The following is a 16,332-nucleotide window of genomic DNA, read 5'->3' as shown; positions in this document are numbered from 1 at the left end:
GCCTGGATGCGCCTGTGTCATTTCGTGGAGGCCTTTAAGTCTTCCTTCACTGACGCCCCCTTTGATGGGTCCTCTCTCTTCGGGACCAAAGTGAAAGACACCCTCACCAGATGTGAACAGGAGGGAAAGACCCTATCTGCCGTAGGGGCCCATTTCTCTTTCCCTTCTAGGCCTTACCCCACGGCTCAGAGAGGGGGGGAAATGTGGTTCAGGAAGTCTCAGAGGTCTTTCCCTGCAGCTCAAGGTGATTCCACCTCCAGAGGCAGAGGAGGGGGAAATTATTCTGGAAGATGCCGTCCTAGAGGCAGAGGAGGCCCCCGCAACTCGGGAGACCACGATTCCTTTCACGGATCTGCCTTTCAGCATTCCTGAGGCGTTGCCCGACTGTGCTGTTCCGGAGCCAGTCAGGGGCCGAATTTCGTTGCATCCGGAAGCCTGGGAAAGCATCACCCAGGATCGTTGGGTGCTTCAAATAGTTACCGGAGGTTACACTATCCCCTTTTTATCAACACCCCCTCCAGTCAGAAGAATCCCGGATGTCCCACCCAGTCAACAGGATCAAGCAGCACTAGAAGTTGCAAAGCTGCTAGAAAAAGGAGTCATCCAACCTGTCCCCTCAGACCATATTGGATCAGGAACTTACTCAAGACTCTTTTTGGTGCCGAAAAGAACAGAGGACCTGAGACCCATTCTGGATCTCAGTCGACTGAATCACTACATTCTGAAGTCCAAGTTCTGGATGGTCACGTTTCAGTCCATTTTTCCATTGCTGGAAAAAGGAGTATGGAAGTGCTCCATCGATCTCAAGGATGCCTACTACCACACCAAGATGGACAAGGCATTCAGGAGTCGCTTACGCTTCCGGCAGTCACTTCCAGTTTCGTGCCCTGCCCTTTGGTCTCACCACAGCCCCCAGGGTGTTCACCAAGTGTTTGGCAGTGGTGACAGCTCACCTGAGATGTCAGGGATTCCAGGTGTTTCCGTATCTGGACGACTGGCTTCTCACCGCCCCCACCAGGCATCTGCTCATTCAAGACAGGGAGACTACCATAGCACTGTGTCAACAACTAAGAATTACTTTAAACTGGGAAAAGTCTGCCTTGCTGCCCTCATAGCGTGTTGTTTTTATAGGCGCAGAGCTAGACTCTATTCAAATGCGGGCCTTTCTGCTACAAGAGAGAACAAGAGTGCTGCGGTCTCAGATCCACGCACTGTTGCCCCTCATAAGAGTTCAAGCCAGGTTAGTTCTCCAGCTTTTGGGCTCCATGGCCGCCACCATCATGCTGGTGCCTCTGGCCAGGTTACACATGCGGATTCTGCAATGGCTCCTTTCGGCCCAATGGTCATTTCAGAAACTTCCTCTTTCCCACATGATACTTCTCACGGAACGGTGCAAACAGGACCTCCGCTGGTGGCTACGTTCTGCCAATCTGGACAAAGGGAGGAGCTTGATTCCTATGCCACCAGTAGCCACGGTGACCACGGACGCCTCCCAGATGGGGTGGGGGGCATTATCTTGGCAGGACGGTCCAAGGCATGTGGCAAGATCTTGAGGTACATCTGCACATCAATGTTCTGGAGATGAGAGCGGTGTTTCCAGCGTTGCGAGCACTCCAAGACTCTCTACCTCTGGGAATGATTGCGATTCACTCGGACAGGATGTCCGTAGTGTGGTACCTGAACAAGCAAGGGGGAACCAAGTCTTATCCCCTCTGCAGAGAGGCCATGCGAGTGTGGTATTGGGCAGTATCTTCACAATGGTTCCTAGTAGCAATGCACATTCCGGGAAAGTCCAATGTGATAGCAGACAGGCTGAGCAGAGCTATTCTGATGCCTTACGAGTGGTCCCTGAACAACCGAGTGGCGGTTCAAATTTTCAACAGGTGGGGTCAGCCTTGCTGCGATCTGTTTGCCAGTCCCCTCAATGCCAAATGCAGCGAGTACTTCACACTGATCCCCCCCGGTCTGGTCTGTGCTTTCCCTCCGTTTCCTCTGTTACCAAGAGTGATTCAGAAAACCATATCCTTGGGAAGCAGGATGATTCTTATTGCTTCACACTGGCCTTGACAAGTATGGTTCCCCTTTCTTCAGCAGTATGCAGTGGACGGTCCTTGGACTCTGGACCCAGTGCCAGACCTCCTGATTCACATGTCAGGCCAGCTCCATCCATCCCTGCGAACCCTCAGGCTGACAGCCTGGCTGCTCCACTTCCATCACTAGTTAGACGGCATTCCTTTTCACCTGAGGTGGTACACATCTTGTCTTCATCTCATAAGTCTTCTACCAGAAAGATTTATTCCAGCAAATGGAAGAGATTCTCCATTTGGGCTCAGGCCCAAGGTTTGGACCCCTTCACAGCCCCAGTTCCATCGGTATTAGATTTTTTAGCCATGCTTTTCCGTCAGGGCTCTGCGCCCGCTACCATTAAAGTGCAATTGGCTGCAATTTCCAATTTCCAGGCATCTTACGAGCCCTCTCTTATGGGCCATAAACTCTGTAAAGCCTTCTTGAAAGGCGCTTGGCTACTTCGCCCTCCTGTTTCAGAGCCTGTCATGCCATGGGATCTAAACCTTGTGCTACAAGCCATCACTTCACCACCCTTTGAACCGGCTGCCACCTGTGAATTGAAATTTTTATCTTGGAAGACGGCGTTTCTAATAGCCATTACATCAGCCAGAAGAGTATCAGAACTTCAAGCTCTGTCCATTAAACCTCCGTATTTGACCTTTCATAAGGACAGAGTTTCCCTGAAACTCAACCCGTCCTTCCTTCCAAAGGTGTCATTCACTGTTAATCTCCATCTATCTATCGAGTTACCAGTGTTCTTTCCAAATTTTTCCAATAAAGCAGAGTTCAGGTTCCATCAGTTGGATGTGCACAGACAATTGAGGTTTTATTTGGACAGGACTAAACATGTTAGGAAGACTGATCAGCTGTTTGTGTCCTTTTCAGAGAACAGAGCAGGTTGTCCTATTTCCAAGTGCACAATTTCTAAATGGATCAAAGATTGTATTTCCTTCATGTACTCGTCAGCAGGCAGAAGTTTACCTTTTCCCGTCAAAGCTTACTCTACCAGGGCAATGTCTACATCGATAGCTTACCATGCCAGGCTTTCATTGGATGATATTTGTGCTGCGGCCACCTGGGCCTCTCCTCACACCTTTATTACTCATTACAAGCTGGATGTGGCTTCTAGGGGCCGGGCTTCCTTTGGTTCCACGGTTCTCAGGAGTATCTTCCTATGAGCCTCCCAGGATAGAGGTGCTGGGGACGCTGTCCCGTAAGTAAAGAATGTAGGCGAGATAGGACCACATAACATCAGTTAGTTATGTACTCACCATAACGATCAATGTATGTGGTCCATCTCGCCTACATTCTTACGTACCCTCCCCACCTGCCCCCTTCCTAGAGGATTTGGAGGAATATTGGCTCTGTGAACCCTTCAAGGTCAGTTGCTTTTTCTTCCTTGGCTAGAATCTCTTCCAGTGTTGGTTGTGTATGGGTTATGATTGGTATGGCTGCAAACAAGATGTAGGGCGAGGTGCATCTTGGGATACCGGGTTAGCCCAGCCAATTAGAGACTTTGTGCTAGAGAATAGTTGGCCGAGTCGGAGCCGATTCTCGGCTCTGAACCCGTGAGTAAAGAATGTAGGCGAGATGGACCACACACATCCATCGTTATGGTGAGTACATAACTAACTGTTTTAAATGAAATCCAAATAATCATTGTAAAAGTAAAGCAGTAGGTACATTAGTGTTTATGGTAAATAGGGTGAAATAGCCAAGTAATGGGACATTGGAATGGCTACAGGGGGAGGCCTGTGTATGAGGGGCCCCATTCGACCATGATTTTGTGACGGGGGAATGGCAGCAAACTCAAAGAACAGCCCCAGGTGGCACAAACTCAAGCTACGGCACTGATCAGTAGGTCATAGAGAATGACTTTTAATGGTCCTAGCAAACTATAATATTCTTTTACTAAGATTAGAATATTGCCTACCATTAAATGTCCTTCTGTAACCACAAAACACACATACTGCAAGTCACCAAAAACAAAATCCTAAGTTTCATCATCTTCACCCTTCCCAGTGAACATCATTGTTATACATTTAAAAAAAAATGGTTACCATTTACTACAGTGCCTGGGGCCATGTTTTGGTTCTGTTCTTTAGTTTGCATTTGAAATATGGTATCCCACAATTCCATCGGAGTGGGTGGGGTTATATAATTATGTATGCAAATTTTATGTTAATCAGCTTACAGATTTTTACCTATTTTTCGGGTCTATATTAAATCAGTGAACTCTTAAAAACACGAACGCTGATTTAGCAACCTCACGTAAGCGAAAGCTTACAGTCCAGGACACTTAGAAAAAAATCGCTGTTCCAAAAAAGAAAAGAAAAAAAAAACTTTAAAACATTACATGAAGTGGGGGCTTCGCCCCCCACCCCCCCGACATTGCGGGCTGTGCCCCCCCCATACCCTCCTACTTAAATATACCAACTCTGAGATTGCACTGCAGTGACAAAAATGGCAAAATTATGAAGGCAGCCAAGCGATTTTTCCCAGGGAAAGAATTTGCTTATATGCCGTTTTGTGCTTTCAAGTTCGATTAAGACGCATTTGAAAGAATGCGTCTTCGATCATGTAACAGGGAACCTATTTTTCATGGGCCTTTGTCCAGATTTTTGATGTTTCCAGGTTGAGAGGTATGCACATAATAAATGTCCATTCTAGAATATTTCCAGTATTGTCTTTCTCCACTGTGCACAGTGATCTACTCTAGTAGTATAACAATAAAGAAATTTCATCACACAAATACCTTTTCTGTGATAAGTAATAAAGTATTTTTCCATTTTCTTTTCCTTCTAGTGGTTGCAAAAACAAGCAGATGCCCGCCGAGCAATGAATGCTGATATTCCTGAGTTAAAAGACCTCAAAGAAGGAGAGAGAAATCCAGAATGGCTGAAAGAAAAGGGAAAGTGAGTTCTAAATTAGTTAGAAATATATGTGGTGGAGGATTTACTCCGCTTTCATGACTGAACAACATTACATTTCAACATAATTATTACAGCAATCCACAACAGATAGATGGGCTGTATATACGCATGTATGAATTTACATAAAGCTTTCTCTTGGCTTGCCTTTCTTACCATTCTGCACTCCCAAAAGAGGTGGTGGGATGTCCAATGAGCTAGTATAGCTATTGTCACTGTTTATCTTGCATTCAGATCAAGGGTCTGATATTGTTCAACCGCCCTTGCTTTAGGCTGAATAGAAACTTCAGGTGGAGGTCATAGCCCTTTGATCATATTTTGGTGCTTTATAGGCAGGAGATCTTCATTATTATGGGGTTATTATGACACATCCTATTTTTTATATTTCTGTCAGACCATCTTTGCCAGTTTATGGTAAAACAAATTTCCTAATAAGTTCATAGGTGATTACTAGGCTGACACTTGAGCCCTTACAGGCCTAGCCAGTTTTACCCAATTTTCTATCCCTAGGGGAAAGATAACAAAGGTCAGCAAGAGGGTTTTGACTATTTTACTGACTGCCACTATTTGTAAGGGACATAGACACCACCCCAAGAGAGAATTTGTGATTTTCCATCCATTGGTCTAGATTGCACTTGAAGATGGTCAGGGAAGGCCTGTGCTTCTTCTGAATAGGAAGTCTATTCAAGACGAGGGGGCAATCTCTGGGACACATCTGTCTCTTCAACAAGATTTATTCATGTCAGAGATCAGGTTTAGATTTTTGGAACGGGTAACCCTTGTGCAGTTGGAAATGTTGCTTACTCGCAAAACTATCAGGTGTGGGTCAGAGACTGCCTTTTAGGTCAGGCACAGATCACCCCTCAGTAATCGGTAGGAAACAGAATACGGTGATAGGTCTTGTAATCAGTCCACATATGACATATAGGTTATACCCTGTACTTTTTGGTGAGAAATCTCTATGGATGTTCCTACTGTTGCAGGTGCCTGGCGAGGTACACGCCAAAGGGTGCATTGTACTCAGTTATTGGTCTGATGAGGGCTGATTACAGTGGTACTATGACATCCTTACATCTGGATACCATGTCCTTACTTATAAGCTGAGCCAGATAGAAGGATTTGCTCACCACTGTGGACACATGGTGGTCAAAGCTCAGATTACTATCTATCCAAGTACCCAGAGCTCTCACCACTGGGTCCACTCTTGGGGGGGTGCTACCAATGTCGTAATTTGCAGGGATACTTGATTTACCAAATGGTAGTATTATGCACTTCTTTGCATTTAGTTTGAGGCCATGGTTCTGACACCAATAAATTAGTCTGTGTCAGACCTTTCAGTAGGCTATCAACATCATTTGGGGAGTCATTGATTGCCCCCAACTTGCAGTCATCAGCAAACTTGGTCAGACAAAGGCTATCTACATTTTCCCTGACATCTGAGAAGTATATCCCAAACAGGAGGGGGACCAGCACTGAGCCCTGTGGTACTCCACTGGTGACTTGCCTCTTGTTTGATGTGGGTTCCCCCACTCTAACAGTATGTGTCCTATCCATGAGTCATCTGGCTATCTATCTGGTGACATAGAGGTTTATGCCCAGATTTGAGTTTTATATTACCTGAGTGTGGTATTGTGTCATATGTCTTGGCCAGGTCAGGCTAGGTGGTATTACTCTCAACCATGGTCTTGGCGATCTTCTCAAAGAAGTCCACCAGATTAAGCAGGCAGGATCTGTCCTTGATGAAGTTGACTGGGTCTTGAGTCTGGAGATTTCCTACGTTGGTGTTAATCAGGTCCATGATTATCCTTTCTGTAGGCTTGCATATGAGGCTAGTCAGACTTATGGGTTGATAGTTTCCTGGGTCGGTTTATGGTTCCCCTTGTGCAGAGGGATGACTGTTGCTATCCTCCACTCTACTGGGACAAAACTTGTCTGGAGACTGTGGTTAAATAGAGATCTGAGTGGGTCTGCTAGGTCATGTTTCAAGCTATTAAATAGGCACCCTGGATTTTCCAGCAGGGCCCATTGATGCAGTGTTTCTAATTTTATAGAGCACAGTGACAACATGTTTTGTGATAACAGGCAAAGGAATGGTAGGGAGCATTTTTCGGGGAGTGACCAGAGGTGATAAGGGGGTGAAATTTAAGCTGAATTTATCAGCCAGCAGGTTTACTATTTATTCTGGTTGAGTGTAGGTAGTGCCATCTATAGCCAACTCAGCACATTGTTGACTGTTTCCCCTTAAGATTTCAGACATAACTAAAAACTGCTTTGTGGTTATCCTTTGCTTGGGAGGCTATTTTAGTCTTGTATTTAGCTTTTGAAGACTTGACTACTTCACTGGTTTGCCTGTTGAGACTAATGAGGGATTTTTTTCTCTGTTGTGCACCCTCTCACTTCTAGACAGAAATGTCTTCCTTTTGTTGTATAATCTATTTATACCAGGGTGGCTTGTTTTTGTGGTTAGGCCTGGGTTTAGTTTAGTCAAGTACTGCTGTTTCTGTGCAATTGTTTAAGTGGTGGTTGTTCTTCTTTCGGCTTTTCCCAGTTAGGGGTCACCGCAGCGGAACTCCGGTCCGCTAATGATTGGCAGTAGATTTTTATGGTGCCGAGGTGCCAGCCTGACACCCAACCTTCAATGAAGGCACGCCCATTCACACGTCTTTCGAATGCTACTCAACCGCGGGCAGGACATTCAGACTCCACACAGAAGGCGCTCCAGCCGAGAATCAAACGGGATTACCTCTTGCTGTGAGGTGACAATGCTACCGCTGCACCACCGCGGCTTTTTAGTTGTTTCTGCATAGGCCTTTTCGAGGTTAGAGGAGCTTTAAAATTACCTTTGCAATCACTTAATAGAAGGTAATTTGCCTTTGAAAAAAATTCTTTAGGGTTTTAAGGTTTGAAAAGGGTACTGCTATTACATTTATTTCAAAGGAGACAAATTTATGATCAGATCTTACTAATGAGGACATTATGCTACGGGAAGGGGGGGGCTGCAGTGCTCCACTCATATTTGTAAGTACTATGTCAAGGATATTTCAGCTCCTAGTGTGAGTTCGGGTCTACTTCTATTCGCTGACATCCCATTTCACTGAAACCCATTTCGCTGACCGCCCCATTTCATAGACAAAAGTAATCAGGGCAAAAACCTGGGATTTGCCCCCCTCCCCACTGTTGTGCGACTGTGGAGTTGTAATATATAGTTGGGGGGGTGTGGGGGGCGAAGCCCCCCACCTTGAAAGTTTGTCTATGAAATGAGCTGTCAGCGAAATGGGTTTCAGTGAAATGGGATGTCAGCGAATAGAAGTAGACCCGTGAGTTCAGACCAGCTGTTCTTGAGCATTTGCATTAACAATGTGCAGGAATATGTTAGCCTGTATGTTGATGGTCATATATTTTTCCAAGCTTATGAATGGGTAGTTAAATTCACCATAAGTAGTGTATTGGGTGGAATGGTAAGTGATTCTAGTAACTTCAGATATGAGGAGTGGTTTTCATGGTTGGGGATCTTGTAGCTAGCAAATGATATGGCGGGGGATTGTGACTATGGTCAGCTGGCCATGGAGTAGCTCAAGCGAGTCGTCCTGCTTGACCAATGTAGAGGTGTGATTGTATTTTATGTAAATGGAAACACCTCTTGCTTTTGTTTTTTTCCTTTTCAGAGGGTGGTTTGAATGTGTGATCAGCATTGTAGCTTTGCACTTCTGGGATGCTGTCCACATCCTTGAACCACGTCTCTGTAACTGCACAGACATCAGCATTTTCTAGAGTTAGTGGAGCTTCCAGGAAGTGCAGTTTCTTGTTAAGACTCTTAGCATTGAGTAATAGTACCTTCAGTTTGGCATTAGAAGAATTTATTACATTGGTAGGTCTGTTGATTTGGCATTGCCTAAACCAAAGGCACTATGGAGTGGCTAATGCCCTGGTCAGTATTTGAAAGCCTAGCAGTGACAAGTGCAGACCCATCTCTGGCAAAGCAGCATGGTCTGATTATCATGTCGTCCTAGGCTGACAAATACTGGATCCCCTTGGAGTGACACTAGTAGCTAATCCAATTATTGAAGTAAATGATTTTCTGTTTGTATTGTGCTATCATTCTTGGTGAGAGTAGAATGCTGCTCAGTGTGAGGCTCATACCAGCATGGAACACATGTTCAGAGAAGTCCATTATGTCTGTCTTCATATTGTCTAGGGAGGTACATCTCCGGTCATTCACACCCACTTGGACTACGACTGAGTCATACTGGTACTTGTGACCTGAGTGCCTGTGTGATCTGGCGAATCTTGGCCCTTGACAGGCAACTGACTGTAACTCTCTCTTTATCCAGTCTGATGAAAGGGACATCCGTGTGTCTCACGATGAAGTCTCCTATGACCAAGATGTTTGAATGTGTGGTGTTTCACCTTAGGGGCTTGCTTGTGGAGACATTATGATGTGTATTTTTTGTGTAGTGGTTGGTATTGACTTGGTTTTGTTTGCATGTGGTTTCTGAGGGCAGCATATGCAAGGCCTCTGAAGTTTTGGTAAGTTACTTGTGAGTACCTCCACATATGTGAATTTATGTTTCAATACCTTATTTAGTGAGGGAAATGATGCTTGTGTGGTGACAACCTGTTTGTCATTTGATTTGTCAGCATGTGAGAGTCGTGTCTCAATTTTCATTGTGTAACTACATCTCTTACATTTGTTTGTTTCAGGATTAAGTGGTTGTAAGTATACATGAGACAATTGCTGCATAGCCTCATGGTGACAAGTGTCCACCAGGTGGGCCACAGAGATAGCAAGGAAGTGCCTATCCATGGTTTCAGTTTTTTTACTATAGGTTTAACCAGGGAGACAAGTGGGGAAATGTAATTGGACTGGGTTGATAGCACCCATTCTTCATCAGTATGCTATACGCAGTGTGAACTGCAGTTGTCGAACAAGGTGATGCTGCTCAGGCACAACTCAGATGCTTCTAGAGCAGTAGGGGGACTGGAGAAGTTTTCAGAGATAGTTATTCCAAGGGAAATTTTAACTTGATAGCATTTGCATCTATACAGGGCACTGCTAACTGCAGTTGAGTGGAGAGCAGCCTAGCACCAACACTAGGATTATATAGAATCAGAAAAACAAGTTTTACAACAGCAAGGCCTACAGATCAATCAGGAAAACACAAAATAGGCTTTCAGCCAGCAGCTCCCAACTTGTATAGGTTTGCTACAGCTCACTTCTGCCGCAAGAATGCAGTCAAAAAACCCTCTTAGTGTAAAAATGCTGGTTTTAGAACTCAAGTGCAGGGGAAGCCACACAATTTAGATACTACTGCCCTGTAAAACTAGCAGGCACAATGTACTTAAGTACTACACAAGCAGTAGTAACAGTTCAACTTTGAAACTCTGCTAAAGTGCAAGAAATTTAACCATTAATATAGGATTCTTATGAAATACAGTAAAAATGATCAGAAGTGCAAAGTGATGCTTGCTATTTTTTAGCAGCAGATGGCTTTAAATACAGCAGAAGTAGCCAACTCAATAGCAGCTCTAATGAATTCTCTCATTTGATACTTGCTAACATGTTAACAGACAGCGGTATATTTGCAAATTTAACATAGAAGTGGTTCTTGCACAAATACTAGTACTACTGATAAGCCTGAAGATGGTTAGGACTTTTCTTTTTCTGGGGGAGGCTTCCCTGAGTAAACCCCTTGGACCAATATCAGGTGCCAGTCCTGCATATCTCTGTCATGTGTCCTTCATGCTTCTTCATCTTGTCAGAGTAGTGCCATTTGTATTGCACACCACTAGATTTACTATTTGACTATATTCTTCCATCTCCATCCAGTTTCATGTAATCTTTAGCCACAACAGTAAGTCACAATACTAAATAAATATGACAGGTGTCATATATCCCAATGTGATATGCATCAGTGGTGTTTAAGTAGTCTTAGAGAAAAGCAAAGAACTAGCAACTTAGTTTAATTTTATCGATGGCCAAATATGTCAGAGTGATCAAAACCACATCGTCTCCTCAAATGTCATAGCAGGAAAATCCTAATGTTCCTAATCCTGTTCCTTCACATACTCTTTAGAGTGAAGTCTATTTGGTTTAACATCATATGTCAGAATCTACAGGAAAATGGTCTGAGTGAGGTTTATCCTGAAGTACTTTTAGGTTTAAGGCTGATGAATAAAGAATGATGTAAAGCATGCTTCAAAATATTAAGCAATATTTTGGAAAGCATATGAGTGCAAGTATAAAGAAAAAGTTAACAAGAAAAAGAAAAGAGTATTCAACATGAAATGAAAAAATGCCACATGAAGCCTAGAGCTCTCTTTCTCCCACTGTAGTGACTTGAGGAATGAGTCAAGTCAGCATAACATGCAACAGGTGGCAGCTAAGGCTTAGCTGCTAGACCTGTGTCAACCTCTGATTTAGCCAGCCGTTCTTGAGAACCATAATGGTTTCTTTTGTCTACAGCTCATGTTGGTACAGTATTTAAAGGGCTTCTTCAGGCCACAGCCCATTTTCCTGCCACAAGAGCCTATACTTACCATTACAGACAGGTTGTCAATGCCAGAATTTATGCTAACATAGGTTTGTCCCATCTAGATTTCTTATTTGCTCACTATTTTTTACAGATTCCTGTCTTCCCGTACTGTCGTTGCACCCTGTCTTTAAAGTCATTGCCACTTTTCCAGGGGATGCTAGTGGTCCCTTAGTGCCCTCTGCAGGTTCATCCCCCATCCCTTCAAATGAATGTGCATAGGCAATTTGGTATATATAATTTATTTTAAGACAAACTTGCCATCATGCTCCCCCATCACAATCTTGCCTGTTTGTTCCTCCACTTATCCAAGCAAGAGTTTATTGTATGAAATTGTCATCCAGACAACCATCAGAGAGATTTTTTTTTTTATGATTTAACCCGTACATTGTCAAGTAATAAGTGTGCCTTGAGAAGAGAGTGCCTTCTTCACCCTCACTATTCTACATGCACAGTTCTGCTTATGCCAGTTGGAGTATCACACAAACTCAGACCGAGCCATGTGCAAGTCTCCAGCCTCTGTGTTGCATGCTGGGCTAGTAGGAATAACAAAAATGTTTCCATGCAGTGTGTAGGATCCAGTTTTATATGTTCATAGGAAATGTGAAACCTTTTCCTACATGATCTGAAGTTGTTGCTTTCATCTGATCTTCAGCCCATGGTTTCAGATCCAACGGCATTTTTATAGCTTGGATCCAAGAACTGAGCTCCTCCTCCTCTACCCACAATCCCCCACTCCACCATCATTACCAGATCTTGTTTGCTGCTATCAGAGATAGCAGCAATCCAGTGAGCTTCTCCTTTAATCAGTTTGTTTGTGTATGTACTGTGAGTACAAATTACTTAGTTTTATTTTCCTTCCTTCTCTCGCTATATTTTCTGCTCTTTTTTTCGAAAAAAAAAAAAATAAATTCTTTTTTTGTCAGGCTTTTCTCCTTTCTTTCTCTATCCAACCTATCATGTCTGAAGCCCCAAAAGCTGGGTTCAAAACTTGTGTAGGGTATGGGCATAAGATACCACCCTCTGATGCCCACACCCTGTGCATGTATTGCCTGGGTGCCAGTCACCTTGATTCCTCGTGTTCTGTCTGCACGGGCTTTAATCAGCACACACTGATAGACAGGAGGAACAAATTAATCTTGAAGGGTCCACTTCCATCTTCCTCTGCTGATCAGGCCTCTACCTCGGGAGCCCAAGTCTCCCCTAATTCGGACTAGGACCAGTCGGCCAAGACAAAAGACCAGGCTGCCAAGCCACCACAGGACAAAGACAGGCCCCAAAAATGGCCTGCTGAATCCAGGGCCTCTCCATCTTCTCCTCCTAAGAGGAAGCATGCTTCTCCCCGTCCCACAACCCCAAAATTCTCTCCTGGACCTGCCCCTCCCAGACTTCCCCAGTCCTTCACTCTCCCAGACATCATTCTAGACCGGGATCAGTAGCCTCATCATTCAGGTCCTCTCGCTCCATCTCCAATGCCAAGATGGACAGGTTATTGATGCATTTTCTGCAGGCACAGATGCAGATGGGGGTTCTGCCCACTCTGTCTCCCTCCAGAGCCGTGAGCGCAAACTCCAATTGCTCCTGATCTCTCCTCTTCAACCCTCTGCTTTGGAACCCTCTGGTCTGAAGCTCCTGCATGTCGAGTCATCTGTGCCGTTGAGTACTCTTACTTCAATGCTGACAGTGGCTCTGAGTGCATCAGCTCCAACCCTTTCGGGGCAAATAACTCTTGGATCCAAGATTTTGGGGCCTTGTCTGAGCGGTGGGTGTCTGATTCAAGGCTTTCATACCCGTCCCTACCTCTTGGCACTTTGGCATTCAACATTTCGGCTCCAACAGCCTCCATGGTGCCAGTGCTGGTGGAGGGTCTTGAGTTTCAACACAGATGGCTTCAGCAGAGTTACCCTCAGGTACTCACTCTCCCTCAGCGTTTGACGTGGTGCAGAGAGCCCTCTCTACTTCAGTAAGACTCTCTCACCACTTTAATTTTCAGACATAGTTTCTGCTCCCTCTGTGTCTGTGCAGCAGGCATCCCTTCTTTCCCCTTAGGGACTGCCTGTTCCTCAGGCCTTGAGCTTTGATCCACAGCTGGAATCCCAACAGCCTTCTGATGGCTCCCCAGACCTTCCCACTGAGGAGATCCATGGAAAGCACAAGCACAAGTGCAAGAGGAAGCACTTGGACTCGCCACTGAAGTCCCTCACCGATGACACAGATTTCGAGATCCCAGATCCCTAACTGATGATGCCTCCTTTGGAGACATCATGAAAATCCTCAGGCAGAGAGGTGGGTGGGTCTACCTAAAGCCCTAATCCGGAGGAATCGGTGTTTCTTGAGACTTTGATACTGGACCATCTCCATCTTGGGTGTCCCACCTGCGGATCCTCTGGTCGACTTCATTTCCCACAGGGCATGCAAGGAGCCAGACATGGTAGAGCCTATTCCCCATTGTCCTGGCAAGGTCCTTAGTGCTCCCCAAGACCAGCCTCACTGGTCCAAGGGTATACCTGTCGATGCCATGTTGGTTGCAGTGGCCACCAAGAAGGAACTCACCCTGGAGAGTTCCACTGTCCATCCCCCAACAGGGAGTCCAGGGCATTGGACAGATTTAGAAAGCAGTTTTTTCTTCAACAACCTTCGCTCCGAGGGTGTTGAACTATTTGGCCCACGTCACCAGGCTCCAGAGAGATTTAGTTAAGGAAATCGCTCAGCCTTCTGCAGTGTCCATACCTGAAGAGGAGAGGAAGGCCATCTCCTCCAAGGTGGCCATCCTTGCTGCCTTCTGAAACACCTCTATGAGACTACTTTGTCATGCAGCAGAAAGAACCTCTAGAGCAGCCAGTTCTGGCATTGCTATCAGACGCCATGATTGGATGTGGCTGTGTGACTCTTCAGAAGCCTTCAAGGCATCCTTCATTAACACCCCCTTTGATGGATCGGCCTTGTTGTGTCATTCCGTTCGCGACACTCTCTCCCAGAGCGAGAAAGATGGGAAGACTCTTTCTGCCAAGGGGATCCGCTTCGCTACCCCACAAAGATCCTTCTCCAGGATCAGCATGGAGGTAAGAAGTTGTGGTTCCAGAAGTCCCAGAGCTCTTCCTTTTAGTCTCAGGGGGATGTTTCCTCCAGAGGCAGAGGGGGAAACAATGGACGCTGCCCCAGGGGCAGAAGGGGTCCGAGAAACCAGGGCTTCCGAGAACCTTTCTTAGAGAAGCCCTTCCAGCACCCCCTGAAGGGTTGCTCAACTGCTCCACTCTGGAGGCAGTTGGGGGCCGTATATCTCTTCACCCAGCAGCCTGGGAAGCCATCACTACTGCCTGTGTGTGTTGATCATCATATCCAGAGGGTACAATATTCCTTTCCTATCCAAGCCCATACCAAAAAACCCTCCCCCGATGTTCCACCCCATCAGGGGGAGGCAGCAGCTGGGGAAATTGCCAGTCTGCTAAGAAAACATGTCATCCAGCCAGTCCCGCCAGACCAGTCCAGATTAGGCATCTACTGAAGATTCTTTTTAGTGCCAAAAAACAAGGAGGACTTGAGACCGATTCTGGACCGCACCAATCTGAACAAATCAGTTGCCAAGACAAAATTCCAGATGGTCACCATTCACTCCAGTCTCCCCATGTTACAGGAGAATGACTGAATGTACTCCATAGACTTCCAGAATGCATACTACCATATAAAAATGGACAGGTGCTCCAGGAAGTTTTTCCACTTTCGACTGGAAGCCAGTCATTTCCAGTTCTAAGTACTCCTCTTTGGTCTCACCACATCCCCCAGGGTATTCACCAAAGTCATGGCAGTAGTAGCAGCTCATCTCAGGCTGCAGGGATTCCAAGTTTTCCCATATCTAGATGACTGGCTCATTGCTGCTTTCACCAGACATCAACTATTGCTAGCCCAGAATTATCTTTTTCAGCTGGCTTATTCCTTGGGAATGTATCAAACTCAACAAGTCAAATATTCAACCAGTACAAGTTCTAGATTTCATAGGAGCATGCCTCGACACTCTACAGTTCAGGGCATTTTTACCACCACAATGGATTCTGTCATTACAACTTTATGTAAGGCATATTGTACAAATGCCATTGCCCCCAGCGACTCTAGTTCTTTGAGCCCTGGGTTCCATGGCTGCAACTATTACAATTATTCCAACTGCTCGTCTTTATATGCGAGTACTGCAATGGACCTTAGCGGTACAGTGGTCTCGATTGGATCTCCCTCTGTCATACCCAGTTTGACTTTCAAAGGTCTACCAGGAATCACTGATGTGGTGGCTCCAACCTCAGAATCTCCTGGAGGATTTCCCCTTCGTACCTCTTCCGCCCATGGCCGTGGTAACTACGGATGCCTCCCAGTTCGGGTGGGGGGGGGCATTATCTGGGACAGATGGTTCAAGGCATGTGGTCCTCCCTGGAGACCATTTTGCATATAAACGTCCTGGAGATGAGAGCAGTGCTTCTGGCATTGCAAGCACTTTAGACCTCTCCTCCAACCGGGACCAGTAATCTCCATGGCATGTCCTATAACAGTTTAATGCTGTAGTTTAATGTAGTAGTTTGGTAGGGGTTCTATTCCCAGACATGGAAAGTGTGAATGTGTGTGTTTCTTTGTCTGTGTAGGGTGCAATGCTTTTAGCCACAACAGTCAGGAAATCCTTCTATGTGGCACACTTCATCACTAAGGGCTTTTCATCCAGAAAAAAGGAGGTCATTGTCCCACTGTACTCATCCCTCATTAGACCCATTATAGAATACAGCATCCCATTTGGTATGTACCTCTGAAGACATCTGCAACAACTG

General features: G+C 45.5%; 1 protein-coding gene across 3 annotated transcripts in view; it reads left to right on the top strand.

Moving 5' to 3' along the window:
- The window catches only part of DNAAF4 (dynein axonemal assembly factor 4), a 1,080,792-nt gene that overhangs the window by 659,897 nt on the left and 404,563 nt on the right, over positions 1–16,332 (top strand). For all 3 annotated transcript variants that reach the window (XM_044078961.1, XM_044078960.1, XM_044078962.1), the window contains one exon: positions 4,873–4,982. In XM_044078961.1, the coding sequence (XP_043934896.1) occupies positions 4,873–4,982 (110 nt within the window). The remainder of the gene's footprint in view (positions 1–4,872; positions 4,983–16,332) is intronic.

The sequence above is a fragment of the Protopterus annectens genome, chromosome 7.part1 (assembly GCF_019279795.1).
Source record: "Protopterus annectens isolate FY-2018-M chromosome 7.part1, PAN1.0, whole genome shotgun sequence".
In the NCBI taxonomy this organism is placed as follows: Eukaryota; Metazoa; Chordata; order Ceratodontiformes; family Protopteridae; genus Protopterus; species Protopterus annectens.
The sequence above is the reverse complement of the archived record's forward strand: the minus strand, read 5'-3'. Positions and strand labels throughout refer to the sequence as shown.